This window comes from Nyctereutes procyonoides, unplaced genomic scaffold (genome assembly GCF_905146905.1).
Source record: "Nyctereutes procyonoides isolate TBG_1078 unplaced genomic scaffold, NYPRO_anot_genome, whole genome shotgun sequence".
NCBI classification, from domain to species: Eukaryota; Metazoa; Chordata; class Mammalia; order Carnivora; family Canidae; genus Nyctereutes; species Nyctereutes procyonoides.
Window position 1 is genome coordinate 63,319,318 of NW_026575140.1, and position 26,015 is coordinate 63,345,332.

Here is a 26,015-nt window from a genome sequence, read left to right on the forward strand (position 1 = left end):
TTGACAAAATCATGAAACTAAACTTCATAAAGTAATTGTAAGGATTACTTTTTTAAAAAAAGTTTAACACTGGGATCCCTGGGTGGCGCAGCGGTTTGGCGCCTGCCTTTGGCCCAGGGCGCGATCCTGGAGACCCGGGATCGAGTCCCACATCGGGCTCCCAGTGCATGGAGCCTGCTTCTCCCTCTGCCTGTGTCTCTGCCTCTCTCTCTCTCTGTGACTATCATAAATAAATAAATAAAAATTTAAAAAAAAAAAAAAAAGTTTAACACTAAAAACAATTAAATTTTTCATTTATCACAACCTCTAGCTAGTATTCTAAATCACTGGCAGACATCCTCACAAAAATCAGAGTATTTCTTCAAAGAATCACATTCCTCAGACCTAGGCCTCCAACAACAATTAGTCATACAAATTTCAAAGAACACACACTTTAGGGACACCTGGGTGGCTCAGTGGGTTAAGCATCTGCCTTTGGCTCAGGTCGTAATCTCAGGGTCCTGGGATCAAGTCCCAAGTCAGGCTCCCTGCTCAGTGGGGAGTCTGCTTCTCCCCTTCCTTCTGCCCCTCCTCCATATTCTCTCTCCCTCTCTCCCTCTCCCCCTCTCAAATAAATAAAATCTTAAAAGAACACACACTTTAGAGATAATTTCTGGTTTCTAACTCTGTTTCTAGACAATTTATGTAGCTGTCTTTGACTCACTTGGTGTATGAAATACAAAGGACTTTATACACTAAGTTAATTGCATATATGTCATCCAAAATCCAAAACAGACAATAAGCCCTTCCTTATCAAGGTGGCTTTCAAATGCTCATTATGCATGTTGGGTCTGAATTGTCTTTCCACTGGAAAAAAGAATTTTCCCTCCTAATTTCAATATCAAATTATCAATTGGTAATGTCATTTCTGTGCAAGTCTTACCTGTCATTCGGTAAGAAAACTGGAATTAAAACTTAGTATCTTTTCTTTCTTTTTTTTTTTTCATTTATGATAGTCACAGAGAGAGAGAGAGAGAGGCAGAGACACAGGCAGAGGGAGAAGCAGGCTCCATGCACCGGGAGCCTGATGTGGGACTTGATCCCGGGTCTCCAGGATCGCGCCCTGGGCCAAAGGCAGGCGCCAAACCGCTGCACCACCCAGGGATCCCAAAACTTAGTATCTTTTCTAAAAACATTTGCATATACAGAGCAATTTAGCCCAAATCCTGCCTTTGGAAGGAAATGCACAGGTCCAATGAAGCAAAAAGCCTTGTGCTTGTTTACTGGAAGGGATAATTTGGGAAGAAAACTCAGAGCACAAGTTAAATCAAAGACAGTGTGGCATTTATAATTCTGAGAACCAGTTACTCTTCTAGGTCTTAAACAGCTGATCAAGGGTAGAACTTGATGGGATGAACACTGGGTGTTATGCTATATATTGGCAAATTGAACTCCAATAAAGATACAAAAAAAAAAAAAAGGTAGAACTGTGGATGCAAATGCCTTTCCTTAAGATAAGATTCTCACCTCCTTATCATTTGACAGCCTATTGATTTTTAGTTATTTTCTTGTTAGATAAATATTTTCAGATATTTATTTAGTTATTTTCTTTCTAACTAATTCTTAGTTATTAATGGACTTCCTACAAAATTCTGAGGTTGTTGTAAATTCTCAATGTCATGGCTAATTTCCTCCAAATACCTTTATTTGGGGGGACATCATTGATTAAATGCAAAAGTAAAACCCTATATGGTCCACACTCCTCCCTTCTATCTCCTTTTGATCCGTTAGGGTAGGCTTTCATGTATGAACCCTTGTGACAATGGTGGCAATGCCAGTATGTAAATAAGAGAACCAGTAGTCTGTGCAGAGTTGGTTATTATCCATTTTTCATGAAATTACTATTTTCTTAGTAGAATGGTCCTAGAAATGTTTCTGCATGTATTTATGTGCTGTAACAAAGTTTAAATCAAATGGGTTTTCCAATCTGGAATTTTAGTTTAATTTCAAAAAAAGGGATATAGTCAATATGTGGTATGATGAAATATTTTTTAATTGCATTTTTTTTTAATCCTGCAAAAAATGAGGACTTTTTTTTCTCTACTATTTGGGGAGAAATGTAGTTGCCAGCCATGAAAACTCTTTTCCTAAAAACAGAAGTACATACATATTTTTCTTTTTAATGGTCCACTTAGCAGGACTCAAGTCTACTCATCATCACATTCATTTAATTCAGCCTAAGGGGAAAAGCTCACCTTGTCTATGTAAATATGTGTGAAGCAGCAAATCTTCTCTCCAGGCCACTGAGAGTTCTATTAACCACCTGCAGATCCTGTCTGACAGGGCAGGCCCACTAGCTGATGCATTACTCAGACTTCTCTGCCTGACCTGTTCCCTTCAAATAAGGCAGAACCTTTGTAAAAGCAAATACATCATCACGTGTCTTCCAGCCTGTGACTAGAGACACAGAACCTCGTGGACCAAAGTGAACCACATCACTGGGAGCAAGGAATGCTTTCCTGGCATCCTTAAGGGTAATTCCTAAATTCTACCTCTTCCTCATTTCTTTGTTGTCCAACCTCATTTGGGTTGTTTTTTTTTTTTTCTTTATCCAAAATACAATATATGTTGGTTTGAATAAAACAATTCTTTTAGGCATTATAAAATAATTAAAATTATAAAAATAATTGAAGTTTTTTTTTTGTTTTTACTGATTATTAAAGTATCACTTATTGTAGAAAATTTTGGATAGGTGGAAGGCATAAAAAGCAAACTACAGTCCAAACTAATCATAATCTCTATGTCCAGAGATAGCTCTGTGTTGTATGTTTTTCCAATATTTTTTAATTAATGTGTCTCCCTCTAAATATATATATTTTATTCTTGAAATCATAGTGAATATACAAATTTGCTTCTTTTTTTTACTTAACATTATACTATAATCATTTTTGCTTGACATTAAAAACTTTGGTCATAAAACGTTCAGCATATAAAGTACTGGTGCTTATCAATACCATCACCTCAGGAACTTTGTAAACATATAGACACACTTCCACTGATTCAGAGGAACCTGACGGCAGCAACATCAGGCCTGAGCATCTGTATTTGTGATGGTGGTTCTATATGCAAATCAAGCTTGAAAACAACTGCTGCCCCCCTGCCCCCCCCCACCCCCGTCCATTTCATTCTCCCCTTCTGGTGGGCATGTAAATGGTCTGCCATGTATGCTATAGAAATAAACTATGAGGTTCATTCAGTTACTCCCATTAGTATCATTGATTAACTATTAGAACTGATTTCTCAAAGGAGAATTATTATTAACCAGTAATATCAATATTAGTCATTGGTATCATTATCAACAGTATCAGTAATTTCCAAGAACAAGAACTGTGTTTAACCTTTTGTTGTGTGAAGTCCTCTTACTTCTTTTTTAGTTCTTCATTCAATCACCAGTGGATGAGGACGCATATGTTCATATGTTATTCAGTCCCTGACTATATTGAACATTGTCTTTACTTTTGTCTTTCACAACATGAGTGGCAGAGAATTGAATCAGCATTGTTTTAATTCACATTAGTTTAATTCCGAGCCAAGTTGAATTATTTTTGTATGATTTTTAGGTCTTTCTGTGTAAATCATCTATCAACAGGCTTTGTGGCTTTTAAAGGGATTTTCTCATCTGTTGACACAGTGTCTCATGATTCACACAATTTTTAAGTTTTTAAAAAATATGTTAAGATTTATTGGGGACTAGGAGAATAATTTCCTAGCATCATTCAGGTAATATTCTGGATATTTGAACACCATGTTTAGGGGCTCCTGGATGGCTCAGTCAATAGAGCTTGTGACTCTTGATCTCAGGGTTGTAAATTCAAACTTCACATTGAGTGTAAGGATTACTTAAAATCTTTTAAAACACACACACACACACACACACACACACATATATATATATATATATATATATAGAGAGAGAGAGAGAGCACACTAGAGAAAGAATGAGAGAGACTTTAGAATGAAGAGAGCATTCCAGTTGAGAAAGCACAAGCCTAAAAGTGATGAGACTTTCTCATGTGTATATAACTAATGGATCCTTTCCTAGAAGGATAATAAAGCAGTAGCAAAATCACACAGTAGGTTAAGATAAACTGCACCAGGTCCATACAGTATTGAATCCCCGCCAACAATGAAATAGTCATCCTGTTAAGTAAAATGGTATTTTGTTTTATTTTTTTAAAGATTTTATTTATTTATTCATGAGAGACATAGAGAGGCAGAGACAAGGCAGAGGGAGAAGTAGGCTCCACGCAGGGAGCCCGATGTGGGACTTGATCCGGGGACTCTGCGATCACGCCCTGAGCCAACGGCAGATGCTCAGCCACTGAGTCACCCAGGCATCCTGGGATTAAGTTTGTTTTAATCAGACTAAACAGGATATTGCAAATTATTTGTTCTATGAACTACATACATCCTAAATATTCTGTGTGCAGATGTTAACTCAGTGTAAGGCTGGTATATCAGTCCTTTATAATACTATTCTCAAACCCAGGAAATCATAAAAATACTAAACTCAAACTTTAAAATGTTCCTTATAATGTAGATATTTGTTACGTGTAAATTTAAAAACCTTACCAACAGAAAAATTACAAGTAATATGGTTCAGAAGTAAATATAATGAGTAAGGCATAAATTAAGCATAAAAGCATATCCAAACATAGAATTGAATGATGAGTTACTTATGAAAGGGTAGAAGAGATCAATGACTTAGTCTGAATTAAGATGCTTTTAACAAGAAAGTCTTTGCATTAGATGAATTTATCCAATATCAATAAATGGGAGATGTTTAGCTCTGCCACTTCCAGTTCTAGAGCTTTTGTTATGTGTGATCTTTCAACAGGAGTCTCACTAACAAAAATGGGTCCCAGGAGCTAGCACAGTGAGGTATGGATTTTCATAATCCCAAGCTTAATCGAAGGAAATTTCAGGTATGACAACCTCGGGCAGGTTTCCTGAGGTCCCAGAATTTGACTCGATGAGCATCTTCCTTCCACCCTACGTCAAGATCCCTGCCATCTCACTACTATTAAAAAGGAAACTTGAAGGTTTTTTTCTTACCTAGAATTCCCCAAAGGTACAAATGGCAAAGGCAAGAAATAAGTTATTGGAGTCCTACCTCAGTCTATTAAAGGTCATTGTCACCACACCTGAGCTCATAACTGTGGTTCACCCTCACCCAGCAAAGGTGTAGTCATTTACCGTTTCTTCCTCTCCTTCCATTTTTAAATGAAAACAATCCACTCAATGGAGTTTATCTGTAAAAGCTGCATTTCATAGAATAAAAGGAATAATTCATGTAGGGAATCAGCATATTTTTCTTCTCCCTTATCCTCTTGGCTGACCATTTTTTCAGCTTCTCTGATGTTTAATCAGAACCAGAATATCCTTCATTAATCCATGTTTCTGACATCGATTGTGAGATCTATGTCTGAAATGTGTGAAGGGGATTGCAAAGCAACAATAAAACGTTCTGTAGCAAGGACCTGCCTGCTCCATCCCTCATTTATCCCATACTTATGACTCTTGCTTACAATGACTCCTTCATGGTTCCTTTTCCTCTTGCCTTTTTTTTTAAAAAAAGAATACTTTTAAAACTATTCTAGCAAAATGAGTGAAGTAACTTTGTGTATTTGTTAAAGTCACTTGATGATTCTTATTTTTAATAACGTGAAAGCAATGGGTTTCATAAAATAGAGCAGATGTTCACATGTGGTTTATGCTGCAGTTGAAATGGCAATCTACGGAGGCTGCTAGACCTGATTAGATAGAGAAATTACATCTGTAGTCAGACTATTGTAGAAAACAGACAGGTTTAACATGCAAAAAAATCTTGAATACCTGAAGACTCTTTCTGAATATTGATTACAAGTGCCGTCCATGCATCATTGAGAAAAGTAAATTTACATATAATAGTATCGAGTGGACTTTATCAAGGGACCACATTTTTCTGGAAGGAAAACATGGATTAATTATGATCTGGGCAGTGACTTACCTACTGGTCATGTGTATTGTATAAACCAAATATTGATGTATACACACACACATAGGGATAGCAGTGTGAAACTAAACTGTTTTTACATGGCCTATTAGATGGTATTAGAAAGACAATGTCTTAGAATAATTTTGTAGAAAGCTTTATTCCAAACAGTTTTCTCAACCTGAAGCTTTTTTTCCTTATCCATTCCTTTATTTTGCCTTTTGTTTTCTCCTGTGCTGTGGAACTGTCTTTGGATATGGCTAATAACCCTGTTAAATAACCCTCTCATGAAATGATTTCAGTTTTATCAAAGGAATGGTCTAAACCAACACATGAAATTATTGGGATACCACTTCATTAAAACGGATCTAATATGAATGTTTTAGGCTAAAATAAAGTGGATTATAAAAATAATTTTCTCCAAAATAAAAAATTTTAGTAGTTCAGTTTAAATCACAGAAAGACAAATTTAGTTGTAGACGCAAGATAAATTAAAACAATTTTCTCCCAACAGCATTTTTTTAAAGGTCTCTCTTCACTGAATACTCATTCATCCTTATATTTCAGTCTGCTCCTTTGGGTGATTAAAGCAATCACCCAAATTCACTTTAGGAAGTATATTCACTTTAGGAAGTATATTATTTTATGCCACTAATGTGGTACTTGGGAAGGTAGGAGCAGCTGATAATATAATTGACATTTCATAAATGGCAGTCTAACTCTAAGAAGAGCTAACACTCTGAAAGCATATGGTTTACTCGTGGGAAATGTTTATTCTCCAAGTGGACCAGATATCACAAAACTGGAAAATGAACATTGTGTATGTGAAATATTATAAACTCATTTTAAGAAAATAAGTACTTCAATAGGCTGATTGGTGAAATATGTAACACTTTTTACCAGTCAACAAAGTGATATTTCACTTGCAAATCAGTTTTCAAGTGCTACTCATTAATATGAGGTTGTTTTGTTTTGTTTTTATTTATAATTCATTTGGCATGAAGTAATCACCAACTCGGTATTTATTGAATAGCATATCCCAAATTCTCAGTATGGAAGCCACTCCCTGGCTTTAACAGAAATTTCATGAAATGCTGGGAAAACCTCTTGAAAGAGATAATGGCTCGTTTAAACATTTTTACTTGAAAGCAAGTAGGAAACCAAATACTTGGCAGGCGAAAGCCCATGACACATTTTTTAATCCTTTTCATTAGAATCTGCTCCCTCATTTCCCAACAAAGATACACATGGCGGCCATCGAATCTCCAGGGTCTGTTTGCAAAGTCCCTATCATGTGCAGCCTGGTTTCCTGGGGTTTAATTACTCAATTTCAACAAATTGGCCATGCCCTCCTAGTTTCCAGATAGCATCCAAAGCCTTCAAAAATGAACACAAAATTCAAATATAAGAATTTCCCTAAGGGCTGCTACTTTCTTTCTCTTGACTATCCCGTGGCTTCTAGCGCAGGAAACCAAACCAAACATGCAAATCCTAGATTCTGAGACCGGTGAAATCGAATAGATTAAAAAGCGAAACTCACGCAAACAATAAAGGGAATCATAATTAAGCCATACTCTTTGTTGTCAGGAACTCACTTGGCAAAAATGAATGGCTGCCTCTTTGGTGTGTCAATGCCCTTAGATTTTTCCTTCTGGGAATGCATTTTCATTTTGATCTCTTTTCGGCTGTTGACATCCTTGGAGGCAAAGGAAGTCAAGCTGTTGACATCCTTGGAGGCAAAGTAAGTCAAGGCATAATTCTTTCTCGATTCCCAGTAAATGCCAAGTTTATTGCTGTTTTCCAAAGGAGAAAAATCCATGTCATTGGTTGATGACAGCATCAGGTTTTTGGCAATAAATGAACTCTGAGAGTGAACAGCACCAAATGCTTCATGTTTAATACCTTTTGAAATTAATTATCATTGCCTTTGGTTTGGACTCTGGTGGACAAGGGGCTGCAGGACAGCAAAATGAGAGGTTTATTTAGCATCTGGGAGAAGCTTAAAAAACAGCTTAAGTCCTCATTCCTTCTAACATCTTAACAGCTGTGCAGTTTCTTACAAATTATGTTTTATCGTTTCAAGAAATGCTGTTAACCTCGCAGTTTTAAAACTGAATGAACAAGGCCTCTTGGACAAATTGAAAAACAAATGGTGGTACGACAAAGGAGAATGTGGCAGCGGGGGAGGTGACTCCAAGGTCAGCCTCAATGTCACCAAAAGCGGGTAAACAGTATGTATAGTAATAGGTGCATCTGCTGGGAGATACAGTTTGGGCCTCCTGACACCACCAGAATTGCCAGTCTAGTCCCTTCAAAATGGAAGTATGCAATTACTGTCAAAGCAAAAATATTTGCAACTGTTACCAATCTGGGGATACACGAACCAACCTAATCATAATAGTCCCAGCACATCTCTCTCTGGCTTTGAAGAGCTTGTGGTTCTTGGGAAACGGTGGTCCCAAGAACCTTGCTGTCAAATGCGGGAAGGGACCGAGGTTTTTGAAAGAGCAATTTAGAGAAGTGAGGAGGGAGGACACCGAGGGTAAGTCTGTCTACTTTCGTTCACCAGTACATGGCTAGGATGTCCACAAAGCGCTTTTAAGTAACAACAATGACTTGGCTCCACCTGGACCTTTCTAGAATACCTTCCAGAAAGGCATTTCTCTACCCAGAACCCTCAGGCTTCCATTAAATATCAAGTTAAATAATAAATCAAAGATAGTCATGTGAACTACACATTTTTTGCCTTCCATAAATGAATCAAATCCCAAAATGATACTATAAAAAGAAGACCTGTTCAGCTCTATTCTCCCTACATCCATGTCCTATTTCCAACTTCATAAGATAATGTGGCGTTTTTCTTTCTAAGCAGCTTCTAAAGGAAAAGTATACAATTAACGAAATAATCAACTCATGTCCCAGAACCCTTCTTCACTGTGTATGGACTTAAGGAAAACTCAGAAGTGGGAATATTCCAACTGAATTTTCTTTTCTTCCATACCTTTCAACTGGCATGAAAGAATATTGAAATTTTAAAAGTATGCACTCTTTCTTTTAAAATCTAGAGAATTGCCTAAAACTGCTAGTCTTCAGTATCTTGAGTAGGCTAGAAATTACCTCCCGTGGCCACCCACCCCACAGAACTGTGCCCTGTTCTTAGAGAGCACCCAATGGGATGGCGGCTAACCTCATTCTTTTCCAATGGCACTAACTTCCCCTCCTTCCCCATCTAGAGAGATGTTCAAGTGCAGCTCCTTTGTCTATGCCCATTTAATTACCAGCCCTAATGGAGGAAGAGGAGGATAAGCTTTGGCAAGGGAATATTCTAGCCAAGGAGAGGCCTGACAAAGGAGACACGGAATCACATGATCTCCCATCCCCTGGTCCTGGGAAAGTATCATTCTGGAGAGAAAAAGCACAGAGAGAGTAGAATCCTGGGGGGTTCCTTTTGGAAGGTTCCCCTTCAAGACACCTCTATTCAAGGCACCAGCCACATGTTTACTTAAGGAATATTAACTCTTTTTGTATGTTGGCTCCCTAACTTCCCTGGAATGTTCTGACAGTTTCCATAAAAACGTAAGTAAAAAAATACATATTTATATGCAGAGAAAATTTAAAGTTATGCCAATAATCTATTTTTCCATGCAAAATTAGAAATATAAGAAAATATGATCTAATAGCACCAAAGAAAAGCAAAGATTTTCTAGTCCATTAGAAAAATTTTGCTCACAAATGTTTATTTTTATCTCCTATAGAAGTATGACACTGCTTAACAAATAAAACTTTCCACAAAAATGAATAACAAAGTCCTATTTTAGTGTGCATTAAAAAGTCTTTCCTGAGAAACAAGCAGAAACCTGCACACAATGGAAAAATTGATTTAACAAAAGTCACTTTAGTCTATTTAAATAATGGGTGGGACAGCTTTGTTGGATTTTAATCTGTTTTATCCCACAGATTGTTTGGTACACAACGGACACTAAATAAATATTTGTTGTCAAAAAATATATGTAAATCTAACCTTGTAGTTCTCAAAAGTCAAACTGTTGCTCCCATAAGTCTGCAGTAACCTACTTTCACCAAACATGAACTGCAAAGTGATATTCTAAAACGTTACTTCAAATCTTAATGAAATGTTATAAAAGTTAATGTAAAACACTTCCCCCAAATGATATCACAATATGTTCTTTTTTCCCTTGAAAATTTTGTTTCCATACTAAAAAAACATTCCTGTAGGTTGTATATTGATGGAATACTTATCTCCAAGTGAATAGGTGTTTACCATCTAAATGTTAATAATGCCCGACTCTGAGTTTATAATAAAAGGCAAGATTTTAAATGTCCTGACCTAACTTGGGTCAAAGTAAAGCACCAGGAGGCAGTTGTTTTTTCATGTTTGTTTTGGGCCTTCTACCGGTGTCTGGTTTTCTTTTTAAAGTTACCTGGCCCCTTACGTGTGGCCTGACCCTCCTCAGAAGAGGTAAAATAAGGAGAAGGGATGCATTGGAGAATGAAGCTAGTTTTTAAGCCTTTGCTGCGTGTCAAGCCAAAGCAGAAGAGAAATCAAATGATGCCAATTCCCTGTATGGGTGAATATGCACATCCAGAGGCCTGACCCAAGCATCCCGAAATCTAACGTGGTCTGATTTTCAATACAGACTCTTAGCGCAGAAAATTCAGTTTTCTAGTAGTGATTCATCTAATGAAGGAGAAAAATTGTGGAAAGCTCTGCCCCTCCCCCCAGGAATGTATTCCTCTGAGAGGACAAGTGACCCACCTGCCATTCACAGGATTATAACCACAGAGAACATCTCCAGCCTAACATTTGGCAGCGAATTATTAAACTTCTGCTTTCAGCAAGCCACACGCCAGTATCTGTGGGGGGAAAAGAAAACTTACTTTTCTCACAAGGAGCTCATGATTTAGTATGCCTGATAACTGAACTAGAGTCACTGTGGCAGCTTCCAGTCACACCCCATGGCTACAAAATAATTAGCATCCCCACTCAGCTGGTAGCCATTCCTAGAGCATGAAGTGCTGACCTCAACCAACCGGCTTCAAGCTGAAATGTAAAAATTTAAGGAAATAAGAGAAAGGGTCCTGCATCTTAACAAAAATAATAAAGTAGAAAGGCATTATTTTGGGGGTGCAAATCCATTTGTTTTAAAATTTACTTAATAATGTTAATATTAGTACAATGTGGTCTTTTATATGATCATAAGAAATTCATACTTATTCTTGTGACTGAAGTAATAGAAGTTTACTAATTGACAATGAATCAATTTAAAAATATTGTAATGTCTGAAACTCATTTTCCTCTTCGATGAATCCATTGATATGATTTTGGCTGAACCATACACAGAATTTTATGCCAGTTTTTAGCATTAGTTATTTAATCCTGGCTCTAGTTGGAAATTTTGGCAATGCCTGTAATCATTAATGGTCTATAAAATTATTTTTTTCTGCTTATTTTATACCTTATTCTCCACTATGTGTATAAAAATAGGCACACTCATGGATGGAGATATTCCTATAAAAATCATTTTGTAAATGTTATTACCAAATAATGTCTTCTTTAGGAACTATACTACATCACACAATACCCATCTTTACTTTGGCACTTTGAAGACTGTAGCCCATTCCTGACTTTAAAGTATGTTCTAAGTGGCCTCTTCCCCTTCAGCGTAGCCATAGAAACCAGTGCAAGAGCAAAGGGATTATTATCAAAAATGTGAATTCATAAGCAGAAAAAAAGTGGCAAACAAAAGCTGGCATCCCAATAATAAATGCCTTGTTCAGTGCCTGACATTCCAGCAGTTGACCATTAAAGTTGGGCTCATAATCAGTACCTTAAATTCCAAATTCCATTCTGCTCACAGCCTCTAAACTCAAGCTTCTACAAGAAACTGGAAGGAAACTCTTTCATTTTCCTTCCCTTTCCAGCATCCCAATCAAGAAGTGCAGTGTAGGCTCATATAACACCTGTGCAGGTGTTAGCAAGGAGACCTCAAAACTCTTATAGTATCAGTTAAATGAAAAAGGTTGCTCTGGATTCAAAATAATTTAAAGGTAGCAGCCTTGCAGAGCACCCACTCTGAGTCAGATACCCTGGGAAATAGTGTCTTACAAAGATGAATGAGATTTGGCTTTGTTCCCAAGGAGTTCACAGCTCACCAACCACCTGGGGTGGGGTTTTGTAATAATTACTTCACGAATGGGGGTGTATGGAGAGTAAAACCTAGACTGGGGCCAGATTTACCAAACACCCCGGTTTACCAAAATCTTCATCCTGCCCTGCCCCCAAACTCAGTGTTTAGTAGTAAAAGTGTTAAATCACGCTCATATTAGATTTTACACCAAGACACAATATAATTTTCTAGGAATGTGGCAAAAGCATATTATTTCTTAAATAAGACAATGAACCTTGTTAAGATGTTACAACATTGATACAAAAATTAAATCATATTCAGAAAACAGTGAAAAAGAAAAACTTCTTAGAAACTTTTTTCAGAACTCAGTACAATAGCAATGAAACAATTTAAAAAAAGAGGTTTGGCTTAACTGTTAATCAAAAAACTCCATCAGAAACTCCATTTCCTGAGTCTTCCATTGATAATGTTTTTAATTGCACAAGCTATGAAATCAGACTATTCCACATCCTGATTCAGCTACTTCCTAGCTGTGTGACTAGATGCTTTAATCGCTCTATTGCCTGGGTTTCCTCATTTGTAAAATGCAGGTGATCGTAGTATACAATCATGTAAAATGCTTCGGAGAGCTCCCAGTACTTCACATGGGTTCCGTCGGTGTTGGCTGGCATCATTGCTCGCCATCATCATTGCTGCAGGGCCTAGTTGTGCAGATAAGTTTATGAATTAATCCCCTGACAATCAAGAAAATGTGCTCTGTGTCTCTCCAAATGCACTCAATATTTCCTAAAAGAAGTGAGGTGTTAGGAGCCAGAGCCAGACGAAATGATTGTGGCAGCCTTAGAAATGTCAGGAGAAAGTCAGTGAGTCTCTCTCTGTTCATAAAAGCAGAAAGAAACAGAAACCAACCAAGCAGGGACACAGTAACAAGATATGTCATGAGTTTTTGTTCCTCGTCCATCCTCTCGGACTTTTATCTTATACACACAGAGATGTTAACGTGGGAATGAAAACCAGGGGCGGTTCTTAGATTACTCGGGACACTGAGATTGAGTGATTGACGGGCTTTTTGTCCATGAGCTGCCTTACATGACGTTGAGGACTGAGGGACACAGAGATGATAGACGAGTGGGATTGCATAGGATGGGACTTTGTTCCGAGGAATCTTGGTCGCCTGAACCCGTGATGTATCTGCTGTAGCACCGTGGAGTACATTATAGTCCCTTCCCTTTGTGTGCACAGGATCTTAATATGATAAGCTCAAGACAGAGAGAGAAAGTGGTATCATTTAGGTAAAATCTCACAACTCAGAAGGGAAGTGTCAACATGGGCTTACCCTTCCAGGACCCACATATCTGGGGACCTCCCTGTACCCTCCATACCACCTGCATCCCCCTCCTCCTTCACGTAGTCCCAGATAGGTGTGCTGAAGGAGCCAGTGTCATGATGAGCGCCACAGATGGACTTGTAGAGCATAGAGGAAAATTCCACCAGCTGAAAAGGGGTGGGAGGGGGCGACAAAGGGGAGCTCGTGGATTTTTAAACGACTCCCGCAGTTGTGCCGCAAAAATTGTAAATTCTCCAGAAAGCCAACCCAGGCCAATAGTTTTGGATTCACAGTAATTGCATACATTTTATTTACAAACCCTCCCGAGCAGTATGCGCCTGTTACCTAAAGCGATGGAGCAGGCCCCAGTCGTATGTCTGGTTCTACACCTGGGCCTACAGCACGAGACATAGCACCTACTGTGGCCTCTGCTCTGTCACTTTGCCATGCGATTCTAATGTAGTTTTACTTGAATAACATAAAATAACATATATAATGTTATTTATGTTATTTTCCACGTGAAGAACTCCTGTAAACCTTGCCGTTTTGAAACTCAGTGAGGCAGGCGTCTTAGACAAGCTGAAAAACAAGTGGTGGTACGATAAAGGTGAATGTGGACCCAAGGACTCTGGAAGCAAGGTCAGTCGTCGCAGTTCGGGACCTCCTCTTGTGTTCGCAGAGCATAGACGGGAGCGATTGTCAGGAGTGCACGGACCCAGTAACCTGCCCACCTTACAAGCTCATGCCTTTTCCATAAATGGCAGCCAGCTCCCCACTGTCCAGGCTTTATTTAATACTCAGATTACCTGCAAAAAGTACATAAAATAATAAAGTTCCTTCTATTATTCTCAAATTCACGTACCACTAATAAAAAGTAGTGCTTTTCTGCTTAGGGTTCTGTTTGTTTCGGAGGCAAAGGCCATGAAACCTATCATTTCAGGATCGGATGTACTCTGAAAGCAAGAAATGGAAAATTGTTTACTAGTCAGCCAGAGGAAGAGTTTAAATTTCAATAATTTAAGTATTTGGAGGGTTAGCCTTACGTCACTATGTTGCCAAACATTCCACTTTAGTTGAAGAGGCCCCATTGTGCGGACAGATGCACAGTGAACTCTCCGATTCAATCCTACCAAATACGATTTTAGTGCATCGTTTGTGAACAATATCCTCAAGTTACGATCTCGCATTCATGAATTCTTCTTAGGGTGATGCAGAGATCTATAGACCTAATTCCAATAAGTACAAATAAAAATAGAAGCTATGTTTCCATTCTAAAGGAAAAAAAAAATGTAACAATTTACCAGTGAATCTAACTACCTGCACAAATTAGTAAGATGTAATGAGTGTCTAAAAGCCATCATTTAGGATTCTTAAAATCTTTTGTTTATTTTAATATCCTTTAAAAGAAAAAAATATTAGTTATTCTAAGACCTTAAACAAGCAAATGGTGTAAGTAGGAGAGCCTCTGTTAAGAAACAGACAATGTTGCTTGAACCCTCTTTAGGGCTTATCCTGCTGTTTAATCAGTTTTTTTCCTGCCTTTGAACCAGAGTGGAAATAGACAAGTTTGGCCGAATAATGAAATTCTGATCTCAAATCCCTATGTCAAGCCAGAGAAGCATAAACACTTAATGAGCGATTATTTTAAAAATGAAGCAACCCTAAATTCTGGCCCAATCAGCTAATGTCATGGCTCAGTGAACATAGTACACTTGTACATAGTACATCTTTTGAATTAAATACTCTCATAATAAAACTACTTAAGAGTCTGACGCATTTTGAATAAAAAAACAAACCAACCAAAAAAAAACATACTGCTGGGAAGATGACGGCCACAGGGCATCTTGCAGGTAGTCTACCCAAAATACCTTCTCAAATAATGCTACATAATATACGTATTTCCAATTTATGAAAAAAAAATCTGAATTCTTGTTACAATTTTAGCATCTTCCAATCATTTGCTTGATTATTTCCAAATTTAGTGTGAAATAATATGTATACTAAAGCTCTGGGGAATAATATGTCTAAACTATTAACTGATTAAGTATTTTAAGTGGGAATGAAATCTTATTTTTAAGTCAGTGAAAATAGTCATAAATTTGTTCACACAAAAATAATTTATGTCTCAACTAACCATGGTAACTTGTGTATTTTCTAAGTCATTTTTTAAAAGGTTACCTAAGTGTGATGCATATTTAATTATTCCTAAATAGTATATAATATGTAAAAGTGACGCTTCCCAGTTTCCCTTACACATGTGCCTGAAAGAACAAATAATGTGTACCCTAGCACATATTTACATGTATTTGGTAAAGCAACAGCAAAGAAAATGTGAAACTGTTAGCTAAAACAAAAACAAATGACTTATTTCCTTAAGTAGGAAACGTGAAGTGAGATTTATACAGGAGTAATTTCAAACATTAAAAGTCTTTATAATGGCAGGAAAGCCAAAAGACATCCCCTTCCCTTGTAATTGGGTATTTTAAATATGCCATTTTCAAACTTATTAATAACCCCACTTCTGCCACCCTGTGTAAATATATAAATGCTTGTACATGGCTAGGCATGGTGGTTTTCACTGCATATTTAATAATGATAAAACGTTACAAATTTTATTGAATGTAATTACAGTTTTATTGGTAATCATCATAATTTCACTTCTCCTGAGAGCTGTAAACTTTATGCTTAAATCCATAAACCTCCATCAGTGATTTATACGTGTAAATAATTTCAGGTTAAAGTAGGCAATTGCTTTAATGAGATGTTTTGGATTTCGTGTGTTCTTTTGCCTTCTGGATGTGACATTTCCACAGTTAACTGAAATGTCTCTATCTCCCCCAGGACAAGACAAGCGCCTTGAGCCTGAGCAACGTAGCAGGCGTCTTCTACATTCTGGTTGGCGGCTTGGGCTTGGCAATGCTGGTGGCTTTGATAGAGTTCTGTTACAAGTCCAGGGCAGAGGCGAAGAGAATGAAGGTGGCAAAGAGTGCACAGACTTTTAACCCAACTTCCTCGCAGAATACCCAGAATTTAGCAACCTATAGAGAAGGTTACAACGTATATGGAACCGAAAGTATTAAAATTTAGGGGTAGGACTTAGGGCTTACTACAGTGAGTGGGTGATGCATCCTGTAATTGCAGTGTCGTGACCTGTCTGTCCGGTGGTGATATTGCTTGCTTCTGATTAGAGCTTTTATATTTTTGAAAAATTCAGTGCAAAGTGATTCAGTTTTCTTTGGCTGCAGATGCACCGTTTGAAACTTTATGTTGCCAATAGATATCTGCATTGAAAGGGTCAGAAAGACAAAAACAGACCTCCAGGATTGCTCTGCAAAAAGATCTACACAGTATATCCTACCTGAAGTTTGGGAGAAAATGGAAATTAGTTCTGGGTTCCCTTATACATGTACCAGGCCAATCTACTTGGAACAATCCAATTTTAAGAGAATTGCTAACAAAATAAGGATAAAACTGTTTCAAATGATTAAAGCTTAAATAGTTGCCTCTTTTGATATGATTGTGTATTTTCTGAGAAACAACTCCAAGCACATAGTAAGTGCTCAAAAATTTTTAGCTCCTATTTGTTTTACATTAACCATAATTCTATATTTTTTAAGAGTGAAACACTGCTGTTTATTCATCTGACAGTACCTTGAGCCAGACCTTTAGGTAGGAGTGATCGTCAGAATATTGACGAATTAGAATTCGTCATATTAAATTCATATTTATTAGATGAATTTCAACTTTTACATTCACAGTGTCACTAAGGCAGATATGCATTTTAGGCATGACAACAGTTTTTCCACCAAAGATGTCAGCAACGTATGGTGTTCTTTAGGAGGACACTGCAAAAGATAAAAATTGCAGTGAATTATTATGACCTTGTTGTTTCATTTCAACTGTTTTTAAGTAAGCCAGAGCAACTTACATCCCCACTTACATCCTCTCATTGTGTCACAATAGAACATTGTAAATATTCGGTGAAATGTACGAAATGGAGGTAATTTTTTTAAGAATCTAAGTGTCCACTACTTTTTTCCTCTACTGATAGAAAGTGGTTTTAAAATAAGATCTGAAAGCATTTGTTATTGCTCTTCCTAAAATCAGGTCTCAAGACACACTTTTTAAAATTATATATAATAGTCAACTGAATAGGCTGCTCACTCTGATTACAATGATAAATGAGCCTTTGAACCCATAAGAGACACTCAGTGCTTGATGTCCCTGAGAGTCAAAAACCCAATATAATTTTCATAACATGTATATCTGAGGTGATGCCAGGTAAATATGCTTGTTTTTGATACTTATTGATATAAAGATATTGAAATACTTTGTTAATATCTTAAAACAAAGAACAAAAGCCATTCCCTTTTACCAAGATCTAATTGCTTTTATCCATAATCTAGAAATTAATGGATGACTGAATGTAACTGTACACAGATAAGCCCCGAATGGTTCTTTCCCAATTTTGTGGAAAAGAATTAAAAACAAGACCCTCAGTTCACTCAGATCAGAATGTTTTGAGCATGTCTTCTGGTAGCAAAACAACAAACAAGGATAGTGTCAGGGTCTCTTGACCATTATTGAAATGCTGTTATCTTAATAATGATACAATTGAGGATTTTGCCAAACTGAGAAAAACAATACATGACAAGTTTTCAGAGTCAATTATTTAGATTTTATTATGGAAAGAATTTTATGTCCAAAAAAAAAAAAAACCACCTTGTTTTGATTTGGTTTGGTTTGGGTTTTTTTGTTTTGTTTTGTTTTGTTTTTTGTTTTTTTACCTGTCATCAAAACTTACTTTGCTTTGGCAAAACAAAAGCCTTGTAACCATCAACAAGGTCCAAGGGTAAGATTGCAAAGATACAGAAAAAGAATATTAGAAAATTCTAGAAAGAAACACTCATGGGTGTCAGTTCATGGCTAAAATCTGGGAAACTGCTAAAGAGGTTTAAATTCCCAGGTTATGTACAGACAGTTTACATGTAATAATGTTTGGGAGTAAGAACCTGGCATTGCATTACAATGTATGGCACAAATTGCCTCTACAGTTGGGGTTAAACTTCTAAGATAATAAATGTCAAATAAAAAGAAAGCTTTCATATCTATGATTTTTAAAAAGACTTAATGGCATTGAGGGTAAATGAAATGATTTTCACCTAAGAAAATTTGACAGCTGTTATTATACTCTCATATGAAATGGCTTTGTCCTTTCAAAAACTCTATTGGCCACAGTTACCCAAATTTTTGATAATCTAAACAATATTGTCCTAGAATCCCAAGAACAAAACCTGAAACCGTCAATATAGAGAATGTTTACTCTAAAAATGATTATCCCTCATGGGAACACAAAGTCAGAGCCTTTAGCCTCAACAATCTCAACAGACCCAGACCACAGGTAAATTTATAAGAAAGTTGATTTAAGCAGCAAGCTGAATAGATATGACATTTTATGTTAGAAGCAGGAGATATAAGTTTAAGAAATAATGCTAAGAATGAAGAATGCTCAGATTTAAAGAAAAACTAAGGATATGTTGAAGAATTATTAACTATTATGCTCAGTTATATTCACCTACAGAGAAGAAGAGGTTACTTGAGAGCACATGGTTCCTGTTGGGGGTATTTCCCTTTCTCCATAAAGGCCATCAAGAAAAGAAAGGAAACAAAATAAATTTTATAGCAAAAGCCTTCTGAAAAAAAAAAACCCTCAGAAAATTAGAATGCTATCATTAATTGTATATCTTCTTCTTCAAAAAAAAAAACAAAAATCAGTAGTTTTTTAAAAAATTATTTTACTTAATATTAAATGTTGAAAGTAAATCTGAAGGAACAAATTCGAACTTTGGTCTTGGTTTGTTTTAATTTAATGATGAGTAGTTTCTATAGAAATTGTATCCTGACTTCTGATTTTTTTAGACCATTTGCTAAGGAAAAACTATGATAATAACCTTGGATTTGACCATAGATAAGTCATTAACTAGCAGTTTGACTTTAGCAGGGTATCTGATCTCTAAACCTTTATGTTATCCCATTTTCTATGCCCATCACTGATTTCATTATTTAATATACAATTATTCTAATATTTAAGTTCCAGAGCAGAATAAATACAGGGATAGAATTCCTAAAGAATGAGGTAAAATTAAATTCACAGGAGAGAATTAAGATATATTAGGAGTTATGAGAAATAAATAAGCCATAACACTTAGGCAAGATCTAATTTGCCTTATTTCCTTGAGTTAACATTAAAATTCAGTTACTAGAAAAAAATATAAGGACAACGAATAAACAGTAATTAGATTTGCATAATAACACAGCCTGTTTCTCCTCTGTGTCATATTGTTATCCACTACTGACTTAATATGACAGACAACAGGAATTTAATGAGGATTTCAGAGACCTGACCCCGTAACGTCTCAGTCTGGGAAGGTCCCCAGCAGTGAGCACTGGTGAGGAATTGAAACGCACTCCCTTTCAGTGCAACCCCCTTTCAACACTTAGAGCTTCCTAAGATATGAATCAGCTTCCAGAGTAGGCATAGAATGAACTCTGTGTCACTAACTGTGCTGTTCTGGGTCATGTCTATACCTGGTGTGAATGAATGATGGTGTCTGTGGATAGCTCTGTGTTCCGAAGACAGGAAGCCCTGTCGTGAATAGTCTGTATCCATAGTTCATGTAGACAACTCATCACCATTTTGAGGATAACAAATGAGCTGTAAAGATCTTTCCTAAAGATCAAGACGTTCAGCTAAAACCGTTGTCAAATTAGAGGAGATCCTAAGCTGGACCCCAAGGACTAGGTTGTAGAGGGTCACAAGTCGAAATGTGTCCCGCCCAGATTTGCCAAACAAGACCTAGTTTGACTGTTGCAGAATTAGTTCTGGAACAGGCAAGATCACACACTTTGGACCAACTGATTCTCTGCTAGAGTTGAGCTTTCCTTTCCTGGAATGTGCAGTTTTCACACGACCCGGAGAATATTGGAAAAAAAAATGCAGATGTCTAATAATTGATATCTTGGTGTTTGTTGTGTCACGTTTTGTCAAAGAAACGGAAACATTGTAACAATGCACACTCTTTCTGTTTCCTTTCCATGCACCCAGCTGACCTTTTCTGAAGCCATAAGAAACAAAGCCAGATTATCCATCACTGGGAGTGTGGGTGAGAACGGCCGCGTTTTGACGCCCGACTGCCCCAAGGCTGTACACACGGGGACTGCGATTAGACAAAGTTCAGGATTGGCTGTCATTGCATCGGACCTACCATAAAAACCAAAAACATAATCGAGTGCCTTAATCAAACTGTGTTGGTGAGCGGCGGGAGCAAAGCCCAGGGCGCGCCGAGCAGGTGCCCTGGACCCGGCCTCCGGCCCGCGCGGGCAGCGCGTCCTGATCCTCCCGGTTCCGCAGCAGCAACGCGTGCATGAGCTCAGCTCGGAAACCCAAACTCAGATTTTATATCAGGAAAACTCACAATTTAGGTTTTTTCGGGGAGCGGGAGGGGGGAGCTGGGACGGGCGTATTAACAGCAACAAGTTTCACTCGAGTGGACTTAAAAACTAATCAGACTTGCGAGCGCCTCAGACGGTGAAGTTCTTGCGCAGAAAGGCCTGTGTTCACCGCCAGGGATAGACTAGTTAGAGAAGTCCATGAACATGCTAACCTGCGTCTCCGAACACCCACGTAGTCCATGGGAGACTCTCCAGCCGAGAAAACACGTCTCGAAACTGTGATCAGAAAATAATCAAACACACATGTAAATCCTGTGAAAAAAAAAAAATTAAAGGAAGCATTTACACTTACTTTGGAGAAAACAAATACTGAAACATGCTTGCTTTTTAACCGACGTAAATTCAGTAGAGGACAACACAATTCTTTTTTCTAACCATCTTAGGGAACAGTACATTGCAATAATTGATATAAATGCCATCACTGTAATAAACTTTAGAGACTTTTTTTTATAAAAGCCGTTGGTCATCCCCTTGTTGCCGTAACCTCCACTCTGTCACATGAGTCGGTGTCCCACAGATTGCATCTGTCTCACTACCCAGAACACACGCAAAACGAAGACAACGTTACCGTAAAACCATCAGTCTGCGACGTAGATTCAAAAGAGACTATAGGTCACTCATGTTATCGATATTATTTATAATCTTGTTCTGTGTACAAAATTGTGGTTTTTGTACCCACCAAAAAGAATAAAACAACGGACATTCTTACACTATCTGCAGAGCTTAACGTTCTTTTCTTATCATTATAAAGGTTATTTGAGAAAATATGAGACTGTAGAAGGGATCGTTAGAAGTCGATTGTGGGCCTTGTTGGAACATGGAACTAGCTCCTATTATTTCTGCATAGTGAGCTACCCTCTTTGACAGAGGTTTACCTTGTGAGCCGGTGAAATTGTCGCAGATGGAGTGTTGAGTTGGAGAGCCATCCGAGCCATCCGTTGTCCTAACAGCAACATACCCTGAAATCGTGTGTCGAAATTTTACTTGACTGTATTTTGCTGCAACAGATATAATGTGTCTCTTGGGCTTCTCCCCCTCCCTCTTCCCCTTGTTCCATTTAAATCACTTGAAGGCACTAATAGTTTGTGGTAGACAAAAAAAAGTGAAGAATTTGTCCTTGTTTTTTCAACTGGAAAGGGTGAAGAAAATTATACCCATCTGTATTTCCTAAAACCACCTTATGTTATGTGCAGATTCAATGAACATGGTTTCAAAGAAGGTCTGGATCATCTGAAATAATAATGAAGCACTAGAGCATACAGCGAAACATCCCACGAGGCAGAAATCTTGGCAGAAAGCACAAGGGAGGAGGACTGCGGAGAGTGGCCTGAGGGAAGCTCTGTCCCAGGCGGAGCAGGGGTGGAGAGCCTCGGGGGAGCAGGGCTCCGAGGCTGGGGGCCCTACAAGGTTCGGGGACGAGCCGCCAGCCAGGCTGGAGCGACACCGGCTGTGGCATTGCGGGCGAGGTGGGGGGAGCCGGCGCGGGGGGCGGTGAAGACCGCCTGCTTGCACCTCCAGACTTGCGGCCGCTCGCTCTGTGCGCTGCAGTGAGTGCGCCTGGACAGGTGCAGGTGTGCGGACATGCTCCCGCTCGGTTCCCTCAGGAAAAGTCCCAAGCTCTGAAGCAGAGCAGACACATCCCCTGTGACCTGGTCTCTACTCCTACTCATCTGTCCCATGACTCCTCTCACCTGACCCTCCCTTTCCCCCACCCACCAGCCCCTAAACCTCTAAAGCAGCACACAGGACACTGCATTGACTATTTCCTTGGGCCATCACTTTCTGTGTCTCTTTCCCCGACTAACTTCAGTCCCAAATTGAGTTTACCCATCCTGGGAAGATGTGCGTGAGGCCCAGCCCACTGCCTCCAGGACTGGGTTAGGTGCCCTACATGTTTTCCCCCCATCACAGCACTTGCCATCCTGCATTGTACTTGCCTGTGTACTTGTCTGTATAACTTCTAGACTGTAAGCTCCTTGAGGGCAGGGACTGTGTCTCTCTTGTTCACACTTGTATCCCCAGCACCCAGCACAGTGCCTGGCATTATTGTAGGTGCTTAATAAATATTTGTTGAATGAATGAATGAACTGAATTGAATTAATTTAACTAAGTGGAAGGAGAAAGACAGTATCTTTCTTCACTAATAGTCCCTAGAGTACGTGTTAAGTAAATAGCAAGTCAAAAGAAAGGCTGGGAGCACCCCGGTGGCTCAGTCGATTGGGCACCTGACTCTTGATTACAGCTCAGATCGTGATGTCGGAGTTCTGAGATCAAGCCCTGCGTTGGGTGTCTTGGGTGGCGGGTCTGCTTGAGATTCTCTCCCTCCCTCTCCCTCCACCACCACTCCTACACACACACACACACACAAAGAAAAGAAAAGAAAAGAAAAGAAAAGAAAAGAAAAGAAAAGAAAAGAAAAAAGATCGAAGGTGGGCTGAGTTGATGATGTTGTCCATCTCACTAGAAGGAGGAGATGATATTTCATATCATTATACCTAGCTGGGACATCATTTTTTTAGCTAGAAATTGTCAGAAGGTAATTAGATAACCTGAACCAGGGATCTGGTTTGGCTTGGTTTTTACCCATTCTTCTAAAGATATCTTTCATTTAACTCAGAATGGATAAGTGATGTGAAGTTAAAAAGTTCTATTTCTTATAGTTTAACTTCCTTTTGTGTTTTTTCCCTTTTGTGTTTTCTTTCCATATTAGTAATAGTACTATATAGTTAAATTTCCATATTTCTCATGGAATAAATTTGCCAAAACCAAATTTGAAATCTGCCATCAGTAAAGGGATACCTTACCTGGGCTCCAATCTGAGTAAATGCTATAAACCTAGGTTATGTGATTTTAAAACATTTATGCTTAAATTAAGTCAAAAACATTTTAAGTTAAAACATTTAGTTCCATAAAGAACTCAATTATAAAACAAGCAAGACCACCATCTAGTGCAGAATTTCCTGAATATATCAGGCAAAACCAATTTTGAAGTTACATCAGCTGGTTAAATGTATACAATGACCACATTTGACGGCTATAAAGGACCCTCGGGAGAACCACTTTGCTACACTCCATTCAGTAGCTACTAATTAAAAATGCCAGCGCCACCCCCCCCATCCTGTTCCAACACTAGCTTCATGCTTGCTCCAGGCTGCTCCCTGCTCTCCCCACCTGCTGACTGTCAACTCATTCATCCATTTCCCTAAGGCGTAGCACACAGAAGGTTAAAATATATATTTGCCAATTCATAAAAACAACTTTAGGGATCCCTGGGTGGCGCAGTGGTTTGGCGCCTGCCTTTGGCCCAGGGCGCGATCCTGGAGACCAGGGATCGAATCCCACGTCGGGCTCCCGGTGCATGGAGCCTGCTTCTCCCCCTGCCTGTGTCTCTGCCTCTCTCTCTCTCACTGTGTGCCTATCATAAATAAATAAAAATTAAAAAAAAAACAACTTTATATATTACAGCAGTATTAGTGAAAAAAAAGTGCTCTACTAATTTTCCCAGAAAACCGAATATCCCAATTTGCAACACCAGTGAGGTGCAAACATAAATAAGAATTAAATGATAGTGACATCAGGGGGGGTTTCTGAAAAGACAAATTGGAATCATGCGGACTCATTTATGTTATTCATATGAGGCTGCGTGAAAGGTGTGCCTTCTCAAGCACATTCATAAACAGGTTTTAGTTTCAGGTGGTCCAGCAGGCTAGCATGCTTAGCATTTGTCAGACCCAATGCACATGTGACAGGTGGTATGCTTACATATTTCCTAACTAGGTAGTACCAGTAGTCTTGTCAAAAAAGAACTTTCTTCCCTAAGAAAAGATACTGATAAATGAGGAAGAGTGAAAGATGAAATTTGGAAATTGTATCTCAAAAACCAACAGAGAACTAAATTATTTCCCTATTTCCCATGAAACAGAGTAACCTCTTTATCTTGCTTTGATTTTATATTCTTTGGAGGAAGAGGTGGGTAGAGGAATTAGGGAAAATAAAAGATAAGCCAAAGGAGACGTCAAGAAACAGAAAGCTGGGCAAAGGTTGGTAGTTCAGGTCTGGGTGGCCGAAAGAACTTCAGGAAAACTGGGCTTTTCACAAATGGTTTTCCATTGTTAGGTGTCATGAATGTCTGATATATTCCTCTTCCATGATCTGCTTACAAATTTTCCTACAAGCTACAGGCTGGTATTTGTGGTTGGATTAAAGGAAGTCAAGGAAAAAATTCTAAATCCCATATTTGGGTTGATGTGAGGCCAGAAATAACCCTAATAATATATTTCCTTCCAACAGAAATGAGCAGAAATTTATATTGGATTTGTCCTTCCACTGGCAAAGAGTGGAGTCTCGTTCAGTTTTTCCCGGAGCAGGAGAAGATGGCAGGTGTGAGAGGACCTCTATGATACAATCATACATAAATATTCTATTAAATTATAATGCCTAAATCATGGCTTCAATGATGGGGTGACTTAGGAGATTTGTAATCCTGGAATCCTGAACAACGGAAGCCTGCTCAAGTAGGTTATGATGATTTGCTCCTCCATGTCTTTTCATTGGACCAAAACTTCTAAAGTACCTATTCATTTAGCAATGGCTGAAAACTGTGCAGAGACTTATTTCTCAAGCAGAGTAGGTCTATAGAAATGGCAATCAGAGTTTCAACATATGATTGAATGAACTGATTGGCTGAATGAATTAAGGACTGCTGAAGACCCTCAAAAGACATTGCCTACACAGAAACCGGTGTCAGCTCCTCAGAGCGAGTTCCCCAGCGTAAATGTGAATGGTCTCAACATGTTGTAACAAAGAAGGGACGTAGAATAATTTAGGTCAGAGTGGCTTCTCTTAATCCTTCAGTCACTTAAAATTGGTGCTTTCCAGATGTCTAAAAAGTTGAATTTGAAGAGTTTCCAAATGCCCAAGACTTCCCAGAGCCATGCTTCCCACTGGTATCCTGTCTGTAAATCTAAGCGTAATTAGAGTCTGGTGGGCACTGTAAATCTTCCGAGACCACCAG

At 38.4% G+C, this 26,015-nt stretch overlaps 1 protein-coding gene across 5 annotated transcripts in view; it reads left to right on the top strand.

The window, feature by feature from the left end:
• GRIA4 (glutamate ionotropic receptor AMPA type subunit 4) overlaps positions 1 to 21,714 on the top strand; it is a 366,663-nt gene extending 344,949 nt beyond the window's left edge. Inside the window, exons 15-17 of one of the 5 annotated variants that reach the window (XM_055306749.1) lie at positions 8,097 to 8,211; positions 16,331 to 16,465; positions 20,595 to 21,714. In XM_055306749.1, the coding sequence (XP_055162724.1) occupies positions 8,097 to 8,211; positions 16,331 to 16,465; positions 20,595 to 20,759 (415 nt within the window). In that variant the 3' untranslated portion in view covers positions 20,760 to 21,714. Of the gene's footprint in view, positions 1 to 8,096; positions 8,212 to 14,013; positions 14,129 to 16,330; positions 16,579 to 20,594 lie in introns of all 5 variants that reach the window. The other 4 variants (XM_055306748.1, XM_055306750.1, XM_055306751.1 and 1 more) reach the window with 4 other exon arrangements.
• The last annotated feature ends 4,301 nt before the right edge of the window (positions 21,715 to 26,015 follow it).